The sequence below is a fragment of the Salvelinus namaycush genome, chromosome 22 (assembly GCF_016432855.1).
Source record: "Salvelinus namaycush isolate Seneca chromosome 22, SaNama_1.0, whole genome shotgun sequence".
Lineage (NCBI taxonomy): Eukaryota > Metazoa > Chordata > Actinopteri > Salmoniformes > Salmonidae > Salvelinus > Salvelinus namaycush.
This window is the reverse complement of record NC_052328.1, coordinates 23,886,543-23,906,338: the sequence shown is the minus strand read 5'-3', so window position 1 is coordinate 23,906,338 and position 19,796 is coordinate 23,886,543. Positions and strand designations below refer to the sequence as shown.

The 19,796-nt window shown below is 45.0% G+C and overlaps 1 protein-coding gene across 1 annotated transcript in view; it reads left to right on the top strand.

The window, feature by feature from the left end:
* The window catches only part of ccser2a (coiled-coil serine-rich protein 2a), a 67,610-nt gene extending 49,758 nt beyond the window's left edge, over positions 1 to 17,852 (top strand). The window contains exons 6-12 of the mRNA XM_038960770.1: positions 2,617 to 2,728; positions 3,033 to 3,222; positions 4,796 to 4,867; positions 4,949 to 5,041; positions 5,963 to 6,091; positions 12,751 to 12,835; positions 17,741 to 17,852. Of these exons, the coding sequence (XP_038816698.1) occupies positions 2,617 to 2,728; positions 3,033 to 3,222; positions 4,796 to 4,867; positions 4,949 to 5,041; positions 5,963 to 6,091; positions 12,751 to 12,835; positions 17,741 to 17,832 (773 nt within the window). The 3' untranslated portion in view covers positions 17,833 to 17,852. The remainder of the gene's footprint in view (positions 1 to 2,616; positions 2,729 to 3,032; positions 3,223 to 4,795; positions 4,868 to 4,948; positions 5,042 to 5,962; positions 6,092 to 12,750; positions 12,836 to 17,740) is intronic.
* The last annotated feature ends 1,944 nt before the right edge of the window (positions 17,853 to 19,796 follow it).

Sequence of the window (19,796 nt, the reverse complement as noted above, 5' to 3'; positions counted from 1 at the left end):
ATTCTAGGGCTGACCCCACTTAGTCGACTGGTCGATTGTTTGGTCGATAGGCTGTTGGTCGACCGAGATTTCTTTAGTCGAGCAGTAGCAAAAAAACAAACAAAAAAATCATGGTGTACAAGACACCTGTTTATTGTGGAGGCCGTGGGGATGCCATAGTCCATCAGTCTAAGACATGTGCTACTGAAATTGTATATTGTTATATTATGTAAGAACAATGGTGCAACACAAATAAAAAATATCATTATTTTATAACAAATGTGCTTTCTCCCACGTTGGATAACAGCCCTTGCCTTAATTGTCTAAGAAAAGTGAGGACACCCTGACTTAATTAGGTCCATAATCAATAGCCTAACTGTTAAATGTGCCTGGCTTCATAAATCATCCATATACAGAGCCTTCAGAAAGTTTTCAGACCCCTTGACTTTTTCCACATTTTGTTACATTACAGCCTTATTCTAAAATGTATAAAAAATCCTCAGCAAGCTACACACAATACCCCATAATGACAGGTTTTTAGAAATGTTTGCAAAAAACAGAAATACCTTATTTACGTAAGTATTCAGACCCTTTGCTATGAGACTCAAAATTGAGCTCAGGTGCATCCTGTTTCCATTGATCATCCTTGAGATGTTGCTACAACTTGATTGGAGTCCATCTGTGGTAAATTCAATTGCTTGAACATGATTTGGAAAGACACACACCTGTCTATATAAGGTTCCACAGTTGACAGTGCATGTCAGAGCAAAAACCTAGCCCTGAGGTCGAAGGAATTGTCCGTCGAAGGAATTGTCCGTAGAGCTCCGAGACAGGATTGTGTCGAGGCACAGATCTGGGGAAGGTTACCAAAAAATGTCTGCAGTATTGAAGGTCTCCAAGAACACAGTGGCCTCCATCATTCTTAAATGTAAGAAGTTTGGAACCACCAAGACTCTTCCAAGAGCTGCTCCCCCGGCCAAACTGAGAAATCTGAGGAGAAGGGCCGTGGTCAGGGAGGTGACCAAGAATCCGATGGTCAGTCTGACAGAGCTCTAGATTTCCTCTGTGGATGATGGGAGAACCTTCCAGAAAGATAACCATCTCTGCAGCACTCCACTAATCAGGCCTTTATGGTAGAGTGGCCAGACGGAAGCTACTCCTCAGTAAAAGGCACATGACAGCCCACTTGGAGTTTGCCAAAAGACTCTCAGACCATGAGACAAATTATTATCTGGTCTGATGAAACCAAGATTGAACACTTTGGCCTGAATGCCAAGCGTCACGTCTGGAGGAAACCTGGCCCATCACTAAGGTGTATCACAACCGGTCGTGACTGGAAGTCCCATTGGGCGCCGCACAATTGGCCCAGCGTCGCCCGGGTTTGGCCGGTGTAGGCCGTCATTGTAAAGAAGAATTTGTTCTTAATTGACTTGCCTAGTTAAATAAAGGTTAATTAAAAATATATGTCAAAAAATAAATACAAAAAATAAGGTGAAGCATGGTGGTGCCAGCATCATGTTTTTCAGCAGCAGGGACTGGGAGACTAGTCAGGATCGTGGCAAAGATGAACAGAGCAAAGTACAGGGATTCTTGATGAAAACCTGCTTCAGGAGCTCAGACTGGCGAAGGTTCACTTTCCAACAGGATAACAACCCTAAGCACACAGCCTAGACAACGCAGGAGTGGCTTCGGGACAAGTCTCTGAATGTCCTTTAGTGGCCCAGCCAGAACCCGGACTTGAACCCGATCGAACATCTCTGGAGAGACCTGAAAATAGCTGTGCAGCAACTCTCCCCATCCAACCTGACAGAGCTTGAGAGGATCTTCAGAGAAGAATGGGAGAAACTCTCCAAATACAGGTATGCCAAGCTTGCAGCATCATACCCAGGAGGACTTGAGGCTGTAATCGCTGCCAAAAGTGCTTCAATAAAGTACTGGGTAAAGGGTCTGAATACTTATGTAAATGTGATATTTCAGTTCCAAATATGTTATACATTTGCAAACATTTATAAAAAACTGTTTTTGCTTTATCATTATGCGGGTATTGTGTGCAGATTATAAAAACTATTTAATCAGTTTCAGAATAAAGCTGTAACGTAACAAAATGTGGAAAAAGTCAAGGGGTCTGAATACTTTCCGATCTACAGAAAAAAGACTGATCCTACTTGTGTTACCTGTATGAGTGTATGTTTAATAGTCTACTGATTCAGGTGCTAGTCACACAGTCATTCTGTCTTTTTTTAACACAGCGCAGCAAGTCTGAGCCTGGCACAATCAAATCAGTCATTTGTGTGTCTTAATTATTTAATCAAACCGTTTGCTTAAAGCATCAGACAAGCTCAGTGCATAATACAGTTGATTTGATAAAAAAATATTTTGCCGATTGATTCGTCGAAAGAACAGACGACTCTTGGTCGACAAAGATTTGTTTTTGTCGTGGACAGCCCTACTCCATTCCATGTATTCAATTTCAGCCTCCCACAAGCCTCCTCTGCTGTTTACATGCAACATATAGAACCACTACACACACACACACACACACACACACACACACACACACACACACACACACACACACACACACACTTCTAAGCTACCTTGTGGATGACCGATCTATCCATCCATCCATCCATCTAGACGCTGATGAGATGGCCCATTCTGACCGCTCAGAGAGGGGGGGACGAAAGGGTCACTGGAGGAGGAGACAGCCTCGCTGGAATGGACTAGACCACTTCCATAATGACAACAGGTGAGACGCAGTAGCTGTTCTACAGCATGAAAATGGCAAAAAGACCAAACACAACATAGTCTACTAGGTGTGCTGTATTCATGAATATAAAGCTGCTGTGTGAAATATGATTGGCCATTATTGGATATTTTCTGGATAAAGCCAGAGTGCATTTGATAAATGACTTAATTTTCCCATTTAAGCCTAGTCAATGTGGCAAAGGTCATTCTCTTACTGCCTCTCCTCTTTCTATAATATAATAATAACACATGCTCCTCTTTTTCTCTCTTCTCTCTCTGTTCTCTCTCTATCCATCCTCTCCCAGGGGTCCAGTGTTCCAGCAGTATGAGGGTTACACTTGTCATGGAGGGTTCATGGTTGGCCCCCGTCCTCTTCCTCCTGTAGGGAGACACGATGGCTACTTGGGGGCGCTGGATGAGCTCACACTCAAACACATGGCCCAGGACTGCAGCTCTGTGAAAAACAAGCTGCTCAAACTCAATAGTTTATTACAGGTAACACACACACACACACACACCCTCAAAGTCTCGAAGGCAGTCTTTAGGAACTCAATACAATTCCAATCTAATCACTTAGTTGATTTGAGCTATTTACTGACTAAGCAAGTGGAAATCACATCTTGTCACTGGCGTCAGCTCCTTTTAGAATCAAATAGATTTAGCGTCCAATAAAATGTCACTTGATTAGGATAACTATGATGTCAGGTTAGAGTTTTTAATTTGTCAGACGGAGGCTGCACATGTTTTATTAAGCAGTAGCTTTATAGGAGTTTATCACACATCAAAACATCCAGGTGACCGAAAGGTTCTGAAGTTTAAAGGCAGTAGAAATCTACACTGCCACATGCCAGTCACAGTGACCCTTTAGGCCTGTGTAGCAGAGATGCACTGGTTTAATCCATTTTGTGATGTAGAAAATAGCTGCTGGCTTTACTGTGAATGCCATGTCTCATGCCCATGTCTTGAGAGTGAGCAACAGTTAAGCTGTGGCACAGGGTTTTATTCTGTGTGTCAGTCATCTCTTCTTACCTGTTATTACTCCTGGAGCCAATCCTCCTCCCTTGTGGTTACCTATGGTTCCTAATCACTTAATAGATCTGTCAGATGACGCATTCCATTCAACAGAGACACACACACAAACACACAGAGTCAGTGATGTGATGTGTGAGACAGTTAATCAGTAGTGTACAGCTTTTGACGGTACAGTGTCTCTATCTGGCCCTGTAGGACCCCATTATCTATGTTAGTGTCTGGCTGGGTGATATTGGCTTTGCCCTCACAGCCCTCAGCACATTACATTCCTCCAAAACAAGTCAACTGCACCCAAAGAGGGTCTGTGACATGACAAAGCACCACACAGCCACTCTCTGTGATAGTAATTTGATTTGCTTGTCAGAGCGGAGAATATGTTAATTATCTCCAAAAAGGAACATCTTTCATCGGGACCAAAGTGATGTGTATAAATGTGCGTTATTTGTACCCATGTTTGATTCATGTTAATTTGACCTCTGACTGTGCAAAAATGTAGAGATCGTAGCAAACGGCAACAGTGTAACGCCCCTTGCGGGTCTCCCAGCACGTAGACAGACCTGCTAACCACTACTCCAATAAGGGTTAACCTGTTAAGGGGGATCATAAAACAGGCCTACCTAGGCAAGGTTCGTTACACTAAGTAATGCTGTTGCTGTTGATTATAGTCATGTAATTGCTAAATGACAAAAATGTCTAATTGAGAAAGTCTGAAAGTATGTCTGTCTGTTTGTTGTCTGTATTTAGCAGGGTAGTTTGGCCTTGGGCAGCAGCTGTAAAATGACGCTCTACTTTAATCGTAATTGATCTCTCTGAGCTACAAGCAACTGGCTTTATCAGTGTACCCAGCTGGCTATAGGCTAGCTAGAGCAAGGCCTGTCTACAGAAGACATTACAGAAGAGGCTCCAAACTTAGTAGCAATTAGTAGTATCATTATAATCAACTGTCAATATCCATACAGCTAGTCATGCTGTCTGCCCCATGTAGTATAGTTCAGAATACTGAAACCTATGTGTTGTGTGTGCTTTGTGTTTGTAGATGGAGGATGGAGGCCCAGAGGTTGTGAAGGAGGGTGAGGAGGTTGAGGAGGATAACAGCACAACTATACAGGTACAGTCAGCCACATCCAGGAACCAAGACAAGTAGCATTGTTAGCCGTGTTCAGAATGAACCACTGTGTATGTGTTCCAGTTGGAGGAGCTAATGAAGGAGGTGCGGGAGCTCAGGGAGGAGCTGAGGGATAAGGACAGGACAATCACACAGCTCACACGACAGCAACAGGCGGTGAGTCTCCAGGAGGGGTCAGTGAGACAACGGCAGTCATTCTCTGCCAGTGCGTTTGCCTCCATCATAATGCAACACATTACACGTGGGAGTTGTGTTTCTACCAATTCCATAGTCAAGACACCGACATACTAACCTCAGTTATGTTTGCTTTCACATGGATCCATCAGTGTTGTGACGTTCATTAGTGTCCAGGGCCTAGTGTGCTCGTTAGGTAAACAACCAGACCGTCCACTGACATTATTCAAATTCCCCATGTAGAGCAATAGCAAATGTCACAGCAACGTAAGGTACAGTAATAGCAAATGTCACAGCAACATCAGTGTTCCAACCGCTCTAGTTCTCCCAATTAGGGGGGGGGGGGGGGGCGGGGGAGGGAGATATAATAATATATCATTACTATGGAGAGAAATAGTAAGGGAGTTACTGATTGAATAGTAGATGAGAGAAAGAATAATAGAGAGAATGATATAATTAGCCAAATAGGGAGAAAGAAATAGTGAACGCTCTGTGGGTTGAGCTGCCAGGAGTTCATGCAGATGTTCTGTTTCACTCATTAGCAAAGGATGGTTGGTGTTGTTTTTATTGAACTGTGAGGAGAGAGACAGACGTGGGTATGTTGAATTTTAATGTAGCTCAGCTTAATTGATTATATGAAGTTATCAATTGGATTGAGGATTGAATATTAACCTCCCCTCATCTGACCTTGGTGCTCCTGGAACGAATGCATTCTTTAACGACAAACTGTGAATTAGCAGCTGATCCACTGCTATAGTCTAAAGTTGAAAACCCACTGGGAATGACCTCCATAGTATTAGAGTTAATAGGGTCTAGTAGTTTTTGAATACCAATTCACCTTAGTAGATCAGTTGGTATTGTATTTTCCGGATACATTAGTGGTAACTCTCTCTCCTGCCCCAGTCTGCTCATGCTGACCAGCCTGGGAGCTGTCACTGTCACCAGAGGCCACCGTCGCTCGAGGAGGACAGACAGACGCACCAAGACAAGGCCACACAGACCCCCTGGAGAGGACAAGGAAACAGCCACGCCGTGAGTACACCTGTATAATATATACCTGGAGAATGGAGACCCACATCCACTCTCATCTGTCCACTGCTAGTCAGTCATCAAGTCAGTCCATCACCTATAGTCCCCTTCCTCACACCCTATCCTCCCATTCAACTTACTCACTGGTACTACACCTCCAGATCCCCCACCCCATCACCATTGTCCTAAATGGTGGAACCACTTAATGGATAGTGAGACTGTCTGTGTGTTTGAGACAAGCCGTCAGCCCTCAGCCATCTACACACAAGGCAGGTGTAGTGACTACCTCTTTTATCTTTCTACCTCTGTATGTGTCATTCTCGCTTATTCTTTCCCTATTTAATTATTCTTGTTGTCTCTCACTCACTCACTCACTCACTAACTCACACACTCTCTCTCTCCACAGACAGTTCAAAGGGACTGTTGGAGCAGGTGGAACATTGGCCCAATATTTGACCTCTGATTAATTCTTTAATTAATAAGATGAGGTTTAAGGGCGTTCCATAGTGACATGGTGTGAGAAGTCATGCTTCAATAACTGTACCTGCTAGCAACATGTGTCCCACATCCGAAGATACATCCATAATCTGTAGACGGTTCTGATTGGAGAATCACCATTTGTATCGCCGAGCAGTGAACAAGAAACTATTAAACCCAGTTTTTAGATGCACACCCCTCCACAAATCAAAATCTAACATGGATGCCAATGTTTTGTTCTGGTTTTGCATGCACACATTTCCTCTACTGCGAGAATGATTAGCTAGACAAACAGGTGTGAAACACAGACCAGTGTGCACGTAAAGTGAGGATACAACATGGAATGTGATGCCAATGGTGATTCTCCAATCAGAACTGTCTACAGATTAGGGATGTATCTTCGGGTGTGGGACACATGTTGCTAGCAGGTACAGTTATTGAAGCATGACTTATCTCACACCATGTCACTATGGAACGCCCTTAAACCTCATCTTATTAATTCAATAATTAAGGTCGAATATCTTCTCTGATCCTAATTACTACCGATACTGTTGTTGTGTGACATCCTGGTGCTTGCCTACTAGTCTCTTTTTGAGGTTTACCCAATACACTACTCAGAGGGAGGTGTCTGATGATCAGGATGTTGTCAGGGCTTTCTGATCTCTTATGGAACGGGAGTCTTCTACACACCACACTTTGATAGATTTAACGTAGTCCACTTTAACTACAGAAGATATGAATGGTACTCATGTTATCAGATATAACTCCCTATGGCTTAATTGATACACTGTTAATGCAATGCTGTGATTCGAGAGCGATAGAGAGAGATCGAGAGAGTGCGCATGTGTGCCTGGAGGTTCAGGATTGAAAGAGGACAGGAGAAGAGGTCTCTGAACAAAGGGCTTAGACAACAGGGGAATACCAAACGGCCTCATTAATAATGTAGAAAATCAAACAGGCAGGAAGAATAATAGAATGCAAAACCTTGTTTCGTCACACCAAGACAAAAGGCTAATTACTGTCTTCCTGTCTCTCCTCCTCAAACTTTTCTATTTTCTTTTCCTCCTCTCTCCTTTCCCCTCCCTTTCTTTCTATCATTATCGAAGTGGTAATTAGACACAATGCTCTTGTCATCCTGTCAGCAGGAGGGAGAGAGGTAGAGAGAGAGAGACCCCAGAGATTCCACACTCACCGCACTGCCCCCAGCTACCACCCGAACGCTGCTGCTTTGTAAATCAACTTCATATTATCAGACAGGTGCAAATTTAATTGCCAGAACTACCGAAGTAAACATTTGTGTACAGACCTGGGTTGTATCGCTTTTCTTGGTGCTGTCCTCAGTCTAGCGAAATACTTTTTATCTAGTGGATGATACAAGGTACTTCAGGACACTGCTAGCAGAACTGCTAATGGCTTGATCATTTGTAATGAGTAATGACACCATGCTCCACAAATAAGGCCTCAGACCAGTTTGTAAGATGAAAGGGGAAGTGAACACTTTACTAGTATAACTGCTTGTGCTTTGCTTCATCATGAACAAATCAACAGCAGTATGCACACCTTATTAATGCTTCACACTGACATGTTAGGCCAAGACACTGTTAGCATGCTAATGACATCATGATGAAAGACAAATCCATCTAATAACGGGTCCATCTACTTGTGTGCTTGAGGCCCAGACAAAATCAGTGGACATGTGGGGAAGAACATGGCTAATGAACTGAATGTTTTCTTCTCACAATTTGAATCAGACGAGGTGCAACTAATGAAAGTGTCATTACAAATGTGTGAGAGGGTTATTGTTAAATAGGTTGATGATTTGAACTTGTTCAGGGGATGTAATACACACGAAAGCCCATGCCTAGACAAAATAGTGTTAAAGTACTGTGCTGAACAATTATCTGGTGTTTTTACCATTTCCAATCCTCCCTCATCCAGCAACACCTGCCATTGTTGTGGAACAACTCAACAATTATACACATTCCTAAAGAATCTAATCCCTCTGTGCTGAATGACAACTGCCCTGTCGCCTTGACATCCTTAGTAATTAAATGCTTTGCGGAAATTGTGAAAAGCCATATCCTCGACCCTTTTCATTTAGTCTATCAGCCCAGCAGAGGAGTTGATGATGCCGTTCTTACGCTCCTCAACATGGTCTATAGATATCTAGAGGGCGCCAAATCCCATGTCAGAGTTCTGTTAGTTGACATTTCTTCTGCCTTTAACACAATCCAGCCGTACATTCTGACACAGAGACTCACTCGTAAGGGACTTCTCCTTAGATGGGGGTGGGGGGTTGTGGCTGTTGGACTTGCTGAGCCAGAGGTCAAGGTGGGTCCCCGTGTATCAGACCAACGCACCACCAAGACAGGCTCCCCACAGGGATGTGTTTTGTCCCCACTCCTATACATCTTGTACAGCAAGTATTCACTTTTTAAAACTTTTTGTATTGTTTGTTGGTTTGGCAATGTCAGACAGAAAATATGCTGAGAAGGATTATCACCACAGCAAGCAAGGTATTTGGAGTCAAACAGACAGGCCTAGATGAGATCTTTAAGGTCAGGGCCCTCCGCAAGGCTCACAAAATCCTTTTAGACCCAAGCCACCCCGTGTACCTGGACTTTGAACTACTCCCCTCTGGGTGTAGGTATAGGAAAAACACAACTAGACAATCATTTGTGTCAGGTGTGATATACCTTCTAAACAGCTCTGGTTAATGTTCCGATCTTATCCACCCAGTAAGGTCAGCAGGCTGGTCTTCTTTCATCGGTATACACTGTATGTAACTGTTAGGAATTTTTTATTGTCAATTTGTATTTAAACACCACTTTAAGCGTGTACATGATACTGCAACAACATTTCACTGAGACAATAAAGTCAGTAAAGTAAAAGTGTTCCCCCTGAACTGTCAGACATGGGAAGTAGCTACGTCTTCACACCAGAATGTTAGATTAAGATGGGATAGCTCTCCCTGAGCTGCAGACAGCCCAATAAAAATGCCAGTCACTGTCAGCTCTAGGCTAGCCCAGGCCCTCTTTCCCATTTCAAACTTTCCTTTCTGCAAATGAAGCCGTGGCAGGTGGCCATGCAGAAGGGTCCTGCTGTAATTGTGTTGTACAAGACTGACAGGGAGGAGGTTGATCAGAAACCTCATTTCTCATCCACTTCCCTAACCGTGGGGGTCTTTGAAATAGCGCGGGGCCCCCCAGAGAGTCCAATCTCTTTCACCCTAGATGCATATATGTCCCTCTCGGATTGAAGAGATTTGGGCAATTTAAGAGCCGGCCCCAAACAGTCAGGAGAACCTGTTGACTGTCATCTCTGGTTAACGTAGCGCCTGCGGCCGCCCCTCCACTCCTCTTTTACCCAGAATGCTTTTATGTTTATGCCCAGTTTGGGACTCTTCAGGTGGGATTGGGGCGGTTATTGAGGACAGGCATTCGCCCTCACACACAGACAAACATTCTGTCTGATTATTCAATGCTAAACGTAATAGACTGTGGGAAAGAGAGCGAGTGAGAGAGACTGCGATTGAAAATAAAGGAAGTAGCTATTGGAGAGAGGTTCACATAAGTACAACATACATTTTAACTTGTATGCCTTTCAAAAGTGTTATGTTTTTGCATTGACATCCTAGAGCAGGGAAACAGAGAGTGAGGATGTAAGAGGAGACAAATAACAGACAGAGTGAGCGATGTGGTCTTGGTGGGGGTGGGAGGAACAGTGGGGTACAATTGATTTCGGCTACTTGCTGTCTGCTGACTGACATTGATGTCTGTCCCTGGCTGCAGAGTGAAATGGAGAGATTGGGTTGATAACCCTTCCTTCTTCCTCCCTGCATTCCTTCACCTGGAAATGAGAAGTCAAATTAAGCACTAGTTCTGCGACAGGCTGGCTGGCTTTACAATATGTGACTCTACCTTTCTTACTTTTGTAAATGGTCTTTACAAAGTCGAAACGTCATCCCACTAACGTTAGCATGTTAACAGGGTGTGTGTTTTTTCATGCTCGTCGACGTCATGCTTCCTACTCACACAATCGCTCATAACATGGCTGGATGTCTTGTGGAGAAAACAGTGTCTGTCAGTGTGTGTGTCAGTCAGTGTGTGTCAGTTTCAGTCAGTGTGTGTGTGTGTGTGTCAGTTTCAGTCAGTGCGTGTGTGTGTCAGTTTCAGTCAGTTTGTGTGTCAGTTTCAGTCAGGGTGTGTGTGTGTCAGTTTCAGTCAGTGTGTGTGTCAGTTTCAGTCAGTGTGTGTGTCAGTTTCAGTCAGTGTGTGTGTCAGTTTCAGTCAGTGTGTGTCAGTTTCAGTCAGTGTGTGTGTGTCAGTTTCAGTCGGTGTGTGTGTGTCAGTTTCAGTCAGCGTGTGTGTGTCAGTTTCAGTCAGTGTGTGTGTGTGTCAGTTTCAGTCAGTGTGTGTGTGTGTGTGTCAGTTTCAGTCAGTTTCAGTCAGTGTGTGTGTGTGTGTCAGTTTCAGTCAGTTTGTGTGTCAGTTTCAGTCAGTTTGTGTCAGTCAGTGTGTGTGTGTCAGTCAGTGTCAGTGTGAGTGTCATTCAGTGTAAGTGTCAGTGTCAGTGTGTGTGTGTGTGTGTGTGTGTGTGTGTGTGTGTGTGTGTGTGTGTGTGTGTGTGTGTGTGTGTGTGTCAGTCATTGTCAGTTTGTGTGCGTCAGTCAGTGTGTGTGTGTGTGTCAGTCATTGTCAGTGTGTGTGTCAGTCAGTGTATGTCAGTCTGTCAGTGTCAGTGTTTCTGTCAGTGTCTCTGTCAGTGTGTGTCTGTCAGTGTCTCTGTGTGTGTGTGTCTGTCAGTGTCTCTGTGTGTGTGTGTCAGTCAGTGTCAGTCTGTCAGTGTCAGTATGTGTGTCAGTGTCAGTATGTCAGTCTGTCTGTCAGTGTCAGTCTGTCTGTCAGTGTCAGTCTGTCTGTCTGTCAGTGTCAGTCTGTCTGTCAGTGTCAGTCTGTCTGTCAGTGTCAGTATGTCTGTCAGTGTCAGTCTGTCAGTGTCAGTCTGTCAGTATGTCAGTCTGTCTGTCAGTGTCAGTATGTCTGTCAGTGTCAGTCTGTCTGTCAGTGTCAGTCTGTCTGTCAGTGTCAGTCTGTCTGTCAGTGTCAGTATGTCAGTCTGTCTGTCAGTGTCAGTCTGTCTGTCAGTGTCAGTATGTCTCTGTGTCAGTATGTCAGTCTGTCTGTCAGTGTCAGTATGTCTGTCAGTGTCAGTATGTCTGTCAGTGTCAGTCTGTCTGTCAGTGTCAGTCTGTCTGTCAGTGTCAGTCTGTCTGTCAGTGTCAGTCTGTCAGTCTGTCTGTCAGTGTCAGTCTGTCTGTCAGTGTCAGTATGTCTCTCAGTGTCAGTATGTCAGTATGTCTGTCAGTGTCAGTATGTCTGTCAGTGTCAGTATGTCTGTCAGTGTCAGTATGTCAGTATGTCTGTCAGTGTCAGTATGTCTGTCAGTGTCAGTATGTCTGTCAGTGTCAGTATGTCTGTCAGTGTCAGTATGTCTGTCTGTCTGTCTGTCTGTCAGTATGTCAGTCAGTGTCAGTATGTCTGTCAGTGTCAGTATGTCTGTCAGTGTCAGTATGTCAGTCTGTCAGTGTCAGTATGTCAGTCTGTATGTCAGTCTGTATGTCAGTCTGTCAGTCTGTCAGTCTGTCTGTCTGTCTGTGTCTGTCTGTGTCTGTCTGTCTGTCTGTCTGTCTGTCTGTCTGTCTGTCTGTATGTCAGTCAGTGTCTGTATGTCTGTCTGTATGTCTGTCTGTATGTCTGTATGTCTGTCTGTATGTCTGTATGTATGTCTGTATGTCAGTCAGTGTCTGTATGTCAGTCAGTGTCTGTGTGTATGTGTCAGTTTCAGTCGGTGTCAGTCGGTGTCAGTCGGTGTCTTTCAGTGTGTGTGTGTGAGTCGGTGTCAGTCAGTCAGTGTCAGTCAGTCAGTGTCAGTCAGTCAGTGTCAGTCAGTCAGTGTGTGTGTGTCTGTGTGTGTGTGTGTGTGTGTGTGTGTGTGTGTGTCTGTCTGTGTCAGTGTCTGTCTGTGTCAGTGTCTGTCTGTGTCAGTGTGTGTGTGAGTCTGTGTGTGTGTGTGTGTGTGTCTGTCAGTGTCTGTGTGTGTGTCAGTCAGTGTCTGTGTGTGTGTCAGTCAGTGTGTGTGTGTGTCAGTGTATGTCACGCCTCCTTTGTCTTTTCTCTGTGCAGGGTGTGCCGCCCGCCCCCTTCCTCTCCCCCTGGCAGAGCCAGTACCATGGGCCGCCCCGCACCAGCATGCCCCAGCGCAGACAGAGTGAGTCACTAACCCAACCCCCCTCTGATCCTCTCACTTACCCTTCTGTCTCCTTCTCTGCTCCCCTCAATTATCCCGTGTCTCTGCCCCCCTTGACATGTTTCTCTCTGTCATTACTTTCTTCCCTTTAATATGATCTACCCATTAACACTTGAATTCAGTTAGGTGGGTGAGTGGTGTTCAGTTCAGTCACCTGTGTGTTTGGGGAAATCAGTTGGTAGCAAGGTGGAGTGAGCAAATGCAGCGGGTAGTTTTAGTAAATTGACTTGGATCGTTATCAGACACCCTAGTGTAAAGGAACAAGACTAGCTAATGCTTGGATGAGTTGAGTGACAGGGAGTCAAGACTCCGAAGGAGGGTGCGTTTCCACAACCCGGGGCAGTCTATTGGCTGCTCTTGTATTAGGATTGACAAACATAATGTGGCAATCCCGCTGTCAATCAAAGGGGTGCATTGACAGAGTTATGAGTCCACAGACGATATTATCCTGCGTTTAGATGAGGGACGCAAAAACCGTTATACCAGTCGGCATAGCGGGACAAGAAAGCAAGAAAGACTGTGACGGCAAAAGCAAATGAGCACGGTGGAATGCGTTGCTATGGTGATTTCAGTAAACAAACAGTGCAAATCAACATCCGATAGAAAAAACAACGCTACGGCAAAAGTTTTCATATTTGAACTCTGACCCGTCTACCTTGGCAGCTGACGCCATTCACCGCCAACCTCAATGGCATTGACCGTCATGCTCTTATTGAAAACAACGACATCCGGTTTGCCGTCTACCTCGTACCATGTAAACACAGAATGAGAGTGAGAGAGAGGGAGAGAGATGAAAGAGGGAGCTGTTTTAATGTGTTGTAGCCAAATGCACTGGATTGAGCTTGTTTGCAATTAACCATTTAACCCTTGAATTCAGGTGTGATGTGAGTATGTCTGTCTTTTACTGTGCCTGAATGGGACACTGAGTCATTATGATGGAGTGGTCATTGGTCAAGGTATTTGTCTACGAAAATGTGAATGCCAGTGAAGATGTCATCACTCATTGATGCAAGTGCTCCTTTTCAGCTACCTTACTATCTTAATCCTGTGTGTGTGTCTCTCCTCTGTCAGTCTGCCTTCTGCTCGTCTTTCTCATCTGTCTATCGATCTCTCTCTCATCCCATCTTTCTCTCTCTCTCTCTGGGAATACCTTGTCAATGTTCTTTCTCTCCCTCTGCCTCTCCCATAATGCCTTTGGCAAGGAATGGAGCACCTTGTGCATTACATCACTGACAAAGCGTGGTACAGTAACCGTCTAACCATCACCCTGGGCCCTGCACGCTGGCGTAGCATGACGTGGCACAATGAAAGCATGCCAGTGTTGATGTGCATCTGCATGCCTTGGGTTGAGTTTGGAGTCTACCTTGTCTTCCTGCTGGGCCTGCATTGCTCTGTTAAATTATAATGCATGCGTCAATAAACATCTACTGTATTTTTAAATTGGCTTTCCAAAAAAATATATAGCTCCTGAACAATGCCACATGTATTTGAAGCCCCATTATCTCTGTTGTCAGCTTTCGCTGTCCCACTATGTAATCACAAACAGTTTAGCTAAGCCAGCAGTCGACAAATGAAAGCAATCAGGCTTCTCTCCCCCTGTATCATTGGCTCTAATCTGAGCAGTGTAATGTAGACAAAATTGAAATTGCCACTATTTTCGCAGCAACCAATATACGATTGTGCACTAAACTAGAGCTGAAATAGATAATGATCATCATTGGCAATATTCAGAGGGTTATAATAGGGGGATTTCCAGGGAGCTAAATTAGTATAATATTTCAATTCCACAATATCTAGGTCCTTCTGCACTCATTATGCTTAAATCACTGTAGTTTTATTGACACAGTGGGATGGGGTTGTTGAGATTGGTTTGATAGCCTGGGCAGATACTTGTAAATTATGTTATAAAGGGATGTCCTATTGTACTTCATAGACAGTCCACTCAAAATCACAGATGTAGAACCTCTTATTTATACACTGGCCACTCCTGTGGGATAGAAAACTATTCACTCGATTTCTCATTTATTTACACATTTCTGCTTTAGATTTCAATGTGGTGTGCTATTTTTTCATACATACATCACCAAAAGTATGTGGACACCCCTTCAAATGAGTGGATTTGGCTATTTTAGCCACACCCGTTGCTGACAGGTGTATAATATTTGAGCACACAGCCATGCAATCTCCATAGACAAACATTGGCAGTACAATGGCCTTATTGAAGAGCTCAGTGACTTTCAACGTGGCACCGTCATAGGATGCCACCTTTCCAACAAGTCAGTTTGTCAATTTTTTGCCCTGCTAGAGCTGCCCTGGTCAACTGTAAGTGCTGTTATTGTTAATTGGAAACGTCTAGGAGCAACCACGGATCAGCCGCGAAGTGGTAGGCCACACAAGCTCACAGAACGGGACCGCCGAGTTCTGAAGCGCGTAGCGTGTAAAAATCATCTGTCCTCGGTTGCAAAACTCACTACCGAGTTCCAAACTGCCTCAGGAAGCAACGTCAGCACAGGAACTGTTTCGTCGGGAGCTTCATGAGATGGGTTTCCATGGCCGAGCAGCCGCACACAAGCCTAAGATCACTACACGCAATGCCAAGCGTCAGCTGGAGTGGTGTAAAGCCATTGGACTCTGGAGCAATGGAAACGTGCTTTCTGGAGTGATGAATCACACTTCACCTTCTGGCAGTCTGATGGACGAATCTGGGTTTGGTGATGCCAGGAGAACGCTACATTCCCCAATGCATAGTGCCAACTGTAAAGTTTAGTGGAGGAGGAATAATGGTCTGGGGCTGTTTTTCATGGTTCGGGCTTGGCCCCTTAGTTCCAGTGAAGGGAAATCTTAATGCTACAGCATACAATGGCATTCTAGATGATTCTGTGCTTCCAACTTTGTGGCAACAGTTTGGGGAAGGCCCTTTCCTGTTTCAGTATGACAATGCCCCCATGCACAAAGCGAGGTCCATACATTAATGGTTTGTCGACAGTTGGTGTGGAAGAACTTGACTGGCCTGCACAGAGCCCTGACCTCAACCCCATCGAACACCTTTGGGATAAATTGGAACGCCGACTGCGAGCCAGGCCTAATCGCCCAACATAAGTGCCCGACCTCACTAACGCTCTTGTGGCTGAATGGAAGCAAGTCCCCACAGCAATGTTCCAACATCTAGTGGAAAGCCTTCCCAGAAGAGTGGAGGCTGTTATAGCAGCAAAGGGAGACCAACTCCATATTTTAATGCCCAAGATTTTGGAATGAGATGTTTGACGAGAGGTGTCCACATACTTTTGGTGATGTAATGTATTTTGTTACATTCGTTCTTTTTGGTGGTTGTGCTTGTCAATGTCTAGAATGTTATCAAAAAGGAATTGCAGGCAGGAAGCATATAGTGGGTACTCATGGTAATCTAATAAAAAGCATAATCACCATAGACAATCATGATGTTTACCATATCTGATTGGTGTAGTACGGGAGATGACCACCAGGTGGAGCTGTGGGCCTAATCATCCCATTGCCTCTGTCAGGTTACTGCTGGAACAGACGCCTCCCTGGTCTCCTCTTGGATGTTTGAGGCGGACTGCCTTGGCCAGACCAGGGTCATCATAAGTATGTTCCCTTTGGCTTAGGAGGGATTCACACAGAGCAGGGTTGGGCTCAATTCAGTTTGTAGGCAGTCAATTCAGGAAGTAAACCAACAATACAATTCAATAATTGAAATAGGATACTTCTTTTCAATGACTTCTCAATAAACTGAAAAGTAGAAGCACATTTTTTTTCTGATTTTAAATTCAAATCACTTCCTGAATTGACTGCCCAACCCAGCTCCACCCTGACACAGGGCCCTGGAGCACAACTAGAGTACTGACTCATGCTAGATCATAAAGATGGCAGTCTCCTAAGGATTGGTAGGATTTAGGAGGATGATCATCACAAGATATGTCCCTTTTTATTGACTGCAGGTTCACAGACAATAAAGGACTAGAAAGCATGAACTTGTTAAGGACTAGGAGCAGAGGCGGCTGGTGGAAGGAGCTATAGGAGGACTGGCTTATTGTAATGGCTGGAATGGAATACATGGAACGGTATCAAACATATGGAAACCACTTGTTTGGCTCCGTTCCATGTATTCCATTCCAGTCACTACAATGAGCCAGTCCTCCTATAGCTCCTCCCAACAGCCACCTTTGACTAGGATGTATATAAGCCCACAGACCAGTAGTATACCAGTCTGTTTTATGTCTACAGAAGTCTGGTTGATGTATGACCCCCTCAGGCTGTCTGAGAGACACAACGCCAACCACCACAACCTCAAGCCTTCATTCCCCTCTCACTGGATATCACCACAGGGTAAAGAAGAGTGGAGTATGGTTGCCCTCAAAACCCTGCTCTAACCATGGACTTTCCTTGCTCCAGCCTGGTTCTCTCCCGACAGGAGAATAATCTCGTACCACATACTAACTGATAGGTCACCCTGAACTCAGGACCCACAGCTAGCAGCCAGCTGTGCTCTTCCCTGACTCAGTGTTAGATCTGCTGTTTGTCTGATGCACTGGCCTGTGCTAGGTGGGTGGGAGGACCACTGTTTGACTACTACTACTCTCACTGATTGTTAGAGTACAAACAAGTCCTCAGGGCAAAGAATCTTGGCTCGCTGTCCACAGTCTACAGTTTTCACTCATTTTTAATTAAGGGCAAGTTTTTGTTCCAAGAATGAATTGAAAAACTGAATGGGGAAACCTCATCTGGAATTGTAGATAGAAAACATTTACATTGTAAATTAACATCTTCATCAATTATAGACCTTTAAGAAGGATAACTCACTACTGGTGAATTGATAATCATGTGTATGTTTTTGTTTTTCTTCCATAGCTTCAAATACTACAGCCTTCCAGCCCCAGCCACCACGAGCACCTCACCCAGGAAAGACTAGTAAAAACAGCCCTCACCGAGGGCCACAGTGACCCCCAGAGAAGGAGGAGCAGGGGAGATGGGTCCCCTTGCACAGACTCTGACCGCCCTGCTAGAAGCCCGGCCAGGGGTGTCGACACTCCCCCAGCGCCCAACCCAGATGAGTTGAGCGTGCTGCTCAGCACCCAGCTCAACATCAATGACAGAGAAGGGCCTGGGACCACTTCCAGCCCTACCCAGGGGCTCCCTGCAGCCAGCAGCCCAGCAACAGGAGCGCTGTCCAGGCCAGACGGGGGGCAGCGAGCCTCTCCAGAGGGCCCTGGTTGCCCTCGCGTCCTGCAGCGGCCTCGCCTCCACAAACGCGTGTCTGTCCCAGCTCTGCCTCAGAGGTACGCTAATGGCTCTCTTCTCCGATCAGGCTCTGTAGGACTGCTGGCCAACCACAGGACCAAGCAGCTGCCGCCTCCCTCCAGGGGTCTACCCTGCTTCAATTCTGGTCCCCAGGCAGTGGGCCCCTCCTTGGGCCGCAGTGTGCTTGCTCAGCCCTGCACGCTGGAGGTCAGGAGGGACCTCGAGAGCACCAGCCCCCCTAGTCTGGAAATGCTAGACCTGGGACTTCTCAGAGCTAGAGTCCTGGTTCCCCCCATCCTGTCACGCCTCCCCAAGCCAAAGATCCATTGAAGAGTTCACATCATCAAACATATTATATACTGTATAACATCTCTCCTCTTCCACAGCCTCATGGTTATGACTGAGATACATGGAGGGACTGTTTCTAACTGACAAATCTCCTTCATAAATTGTCCAGTTACTTACTTACTTACTTAGCAGCCTTTCATTGCACATACTCATTATTTTTCTGTATATGACAAACATTAATATTTTTTATCTGGTAATCTCACACGTGTGTTTTCTTTAAGAACGCCAAGACTGTACAGAATGCTCCGGTCAACTCTACTCACACTCACATGGGTCCTTCCTCTGGAACAGCAGAACATGGTTTGACCATGGTCTTCCATGACCTCAGCAATGTTACATTTCTCCCAGAGGGTAAAAATAGAATGACAGAAAAAAAGCAGAGGGGTGGGGGGAGAAATAAGGAGTGGAGCTTTCTGCTCAAACAGGGAAATGGGTTGAATGAAGAATCATTCAAAGAAAGAGGCTCAAACATAAACACAATTCTCCTGAATTAACCACAGTTCATCTTGTAGTCCTATTTCACCTCTATGAGTATGTAAGGTGATGTGTGTCTGTGTGGGTGCTCTCCCTTTCATCTGAGATCAACGTCAGTGTTTATTGTATTTTGAGTTTAGGGCTAAGGTCAGTTTGAGGATTTGAGGGTTGTGTTTATCTCCTCTTCAGAATAGTGGTTAACGTTTGGATGCATTCAGACATGTAGAGTGTGTTAAACAGTTTCTGACAGACTATGGCAGCTTCCATGAATGTGGGCTATGGCTGTAAGTTAATGCCTCTGGCACTCTCTGTTTTACAGTACCCATTAATACCATGCACACATGAAAACACACACACACACACACACACACACACACACACACACACACACACACACACACACACACACACACACACACACACACACACACACACACACACACACACACACTCACACACCAAATACTCTCACCACTTTAGTGCTGTCCATAAATTCAAATCACTGTACACAGTAGTGTTGTTTCAAGTAATTTATTATAGTAAGCTAGATGGTCAACAGTGTCTTGTTTTTTTCATTTAGTATAAATCCGACCGACTGAGAGACACACACACTTCTGGAAAATTCTCATATGGACATTGATCCATCTGTCCCCTACAGCAAGACAAGATGGGTGCCAGTGTGGTCCTGGGGGACTGAGCTGAGCCCAGGTGATGACAGGTGTGTGTGTGTGTGTGTGTGTGTGTGTGTGTGTGTGTGTGTGTGTGTGTGTGTGTGTGTGTTTTGTGGGAGAGAGAATATTTGTGTTTGCCATGGTGAGATGTCCCATGCCATCCGGACCTGTCA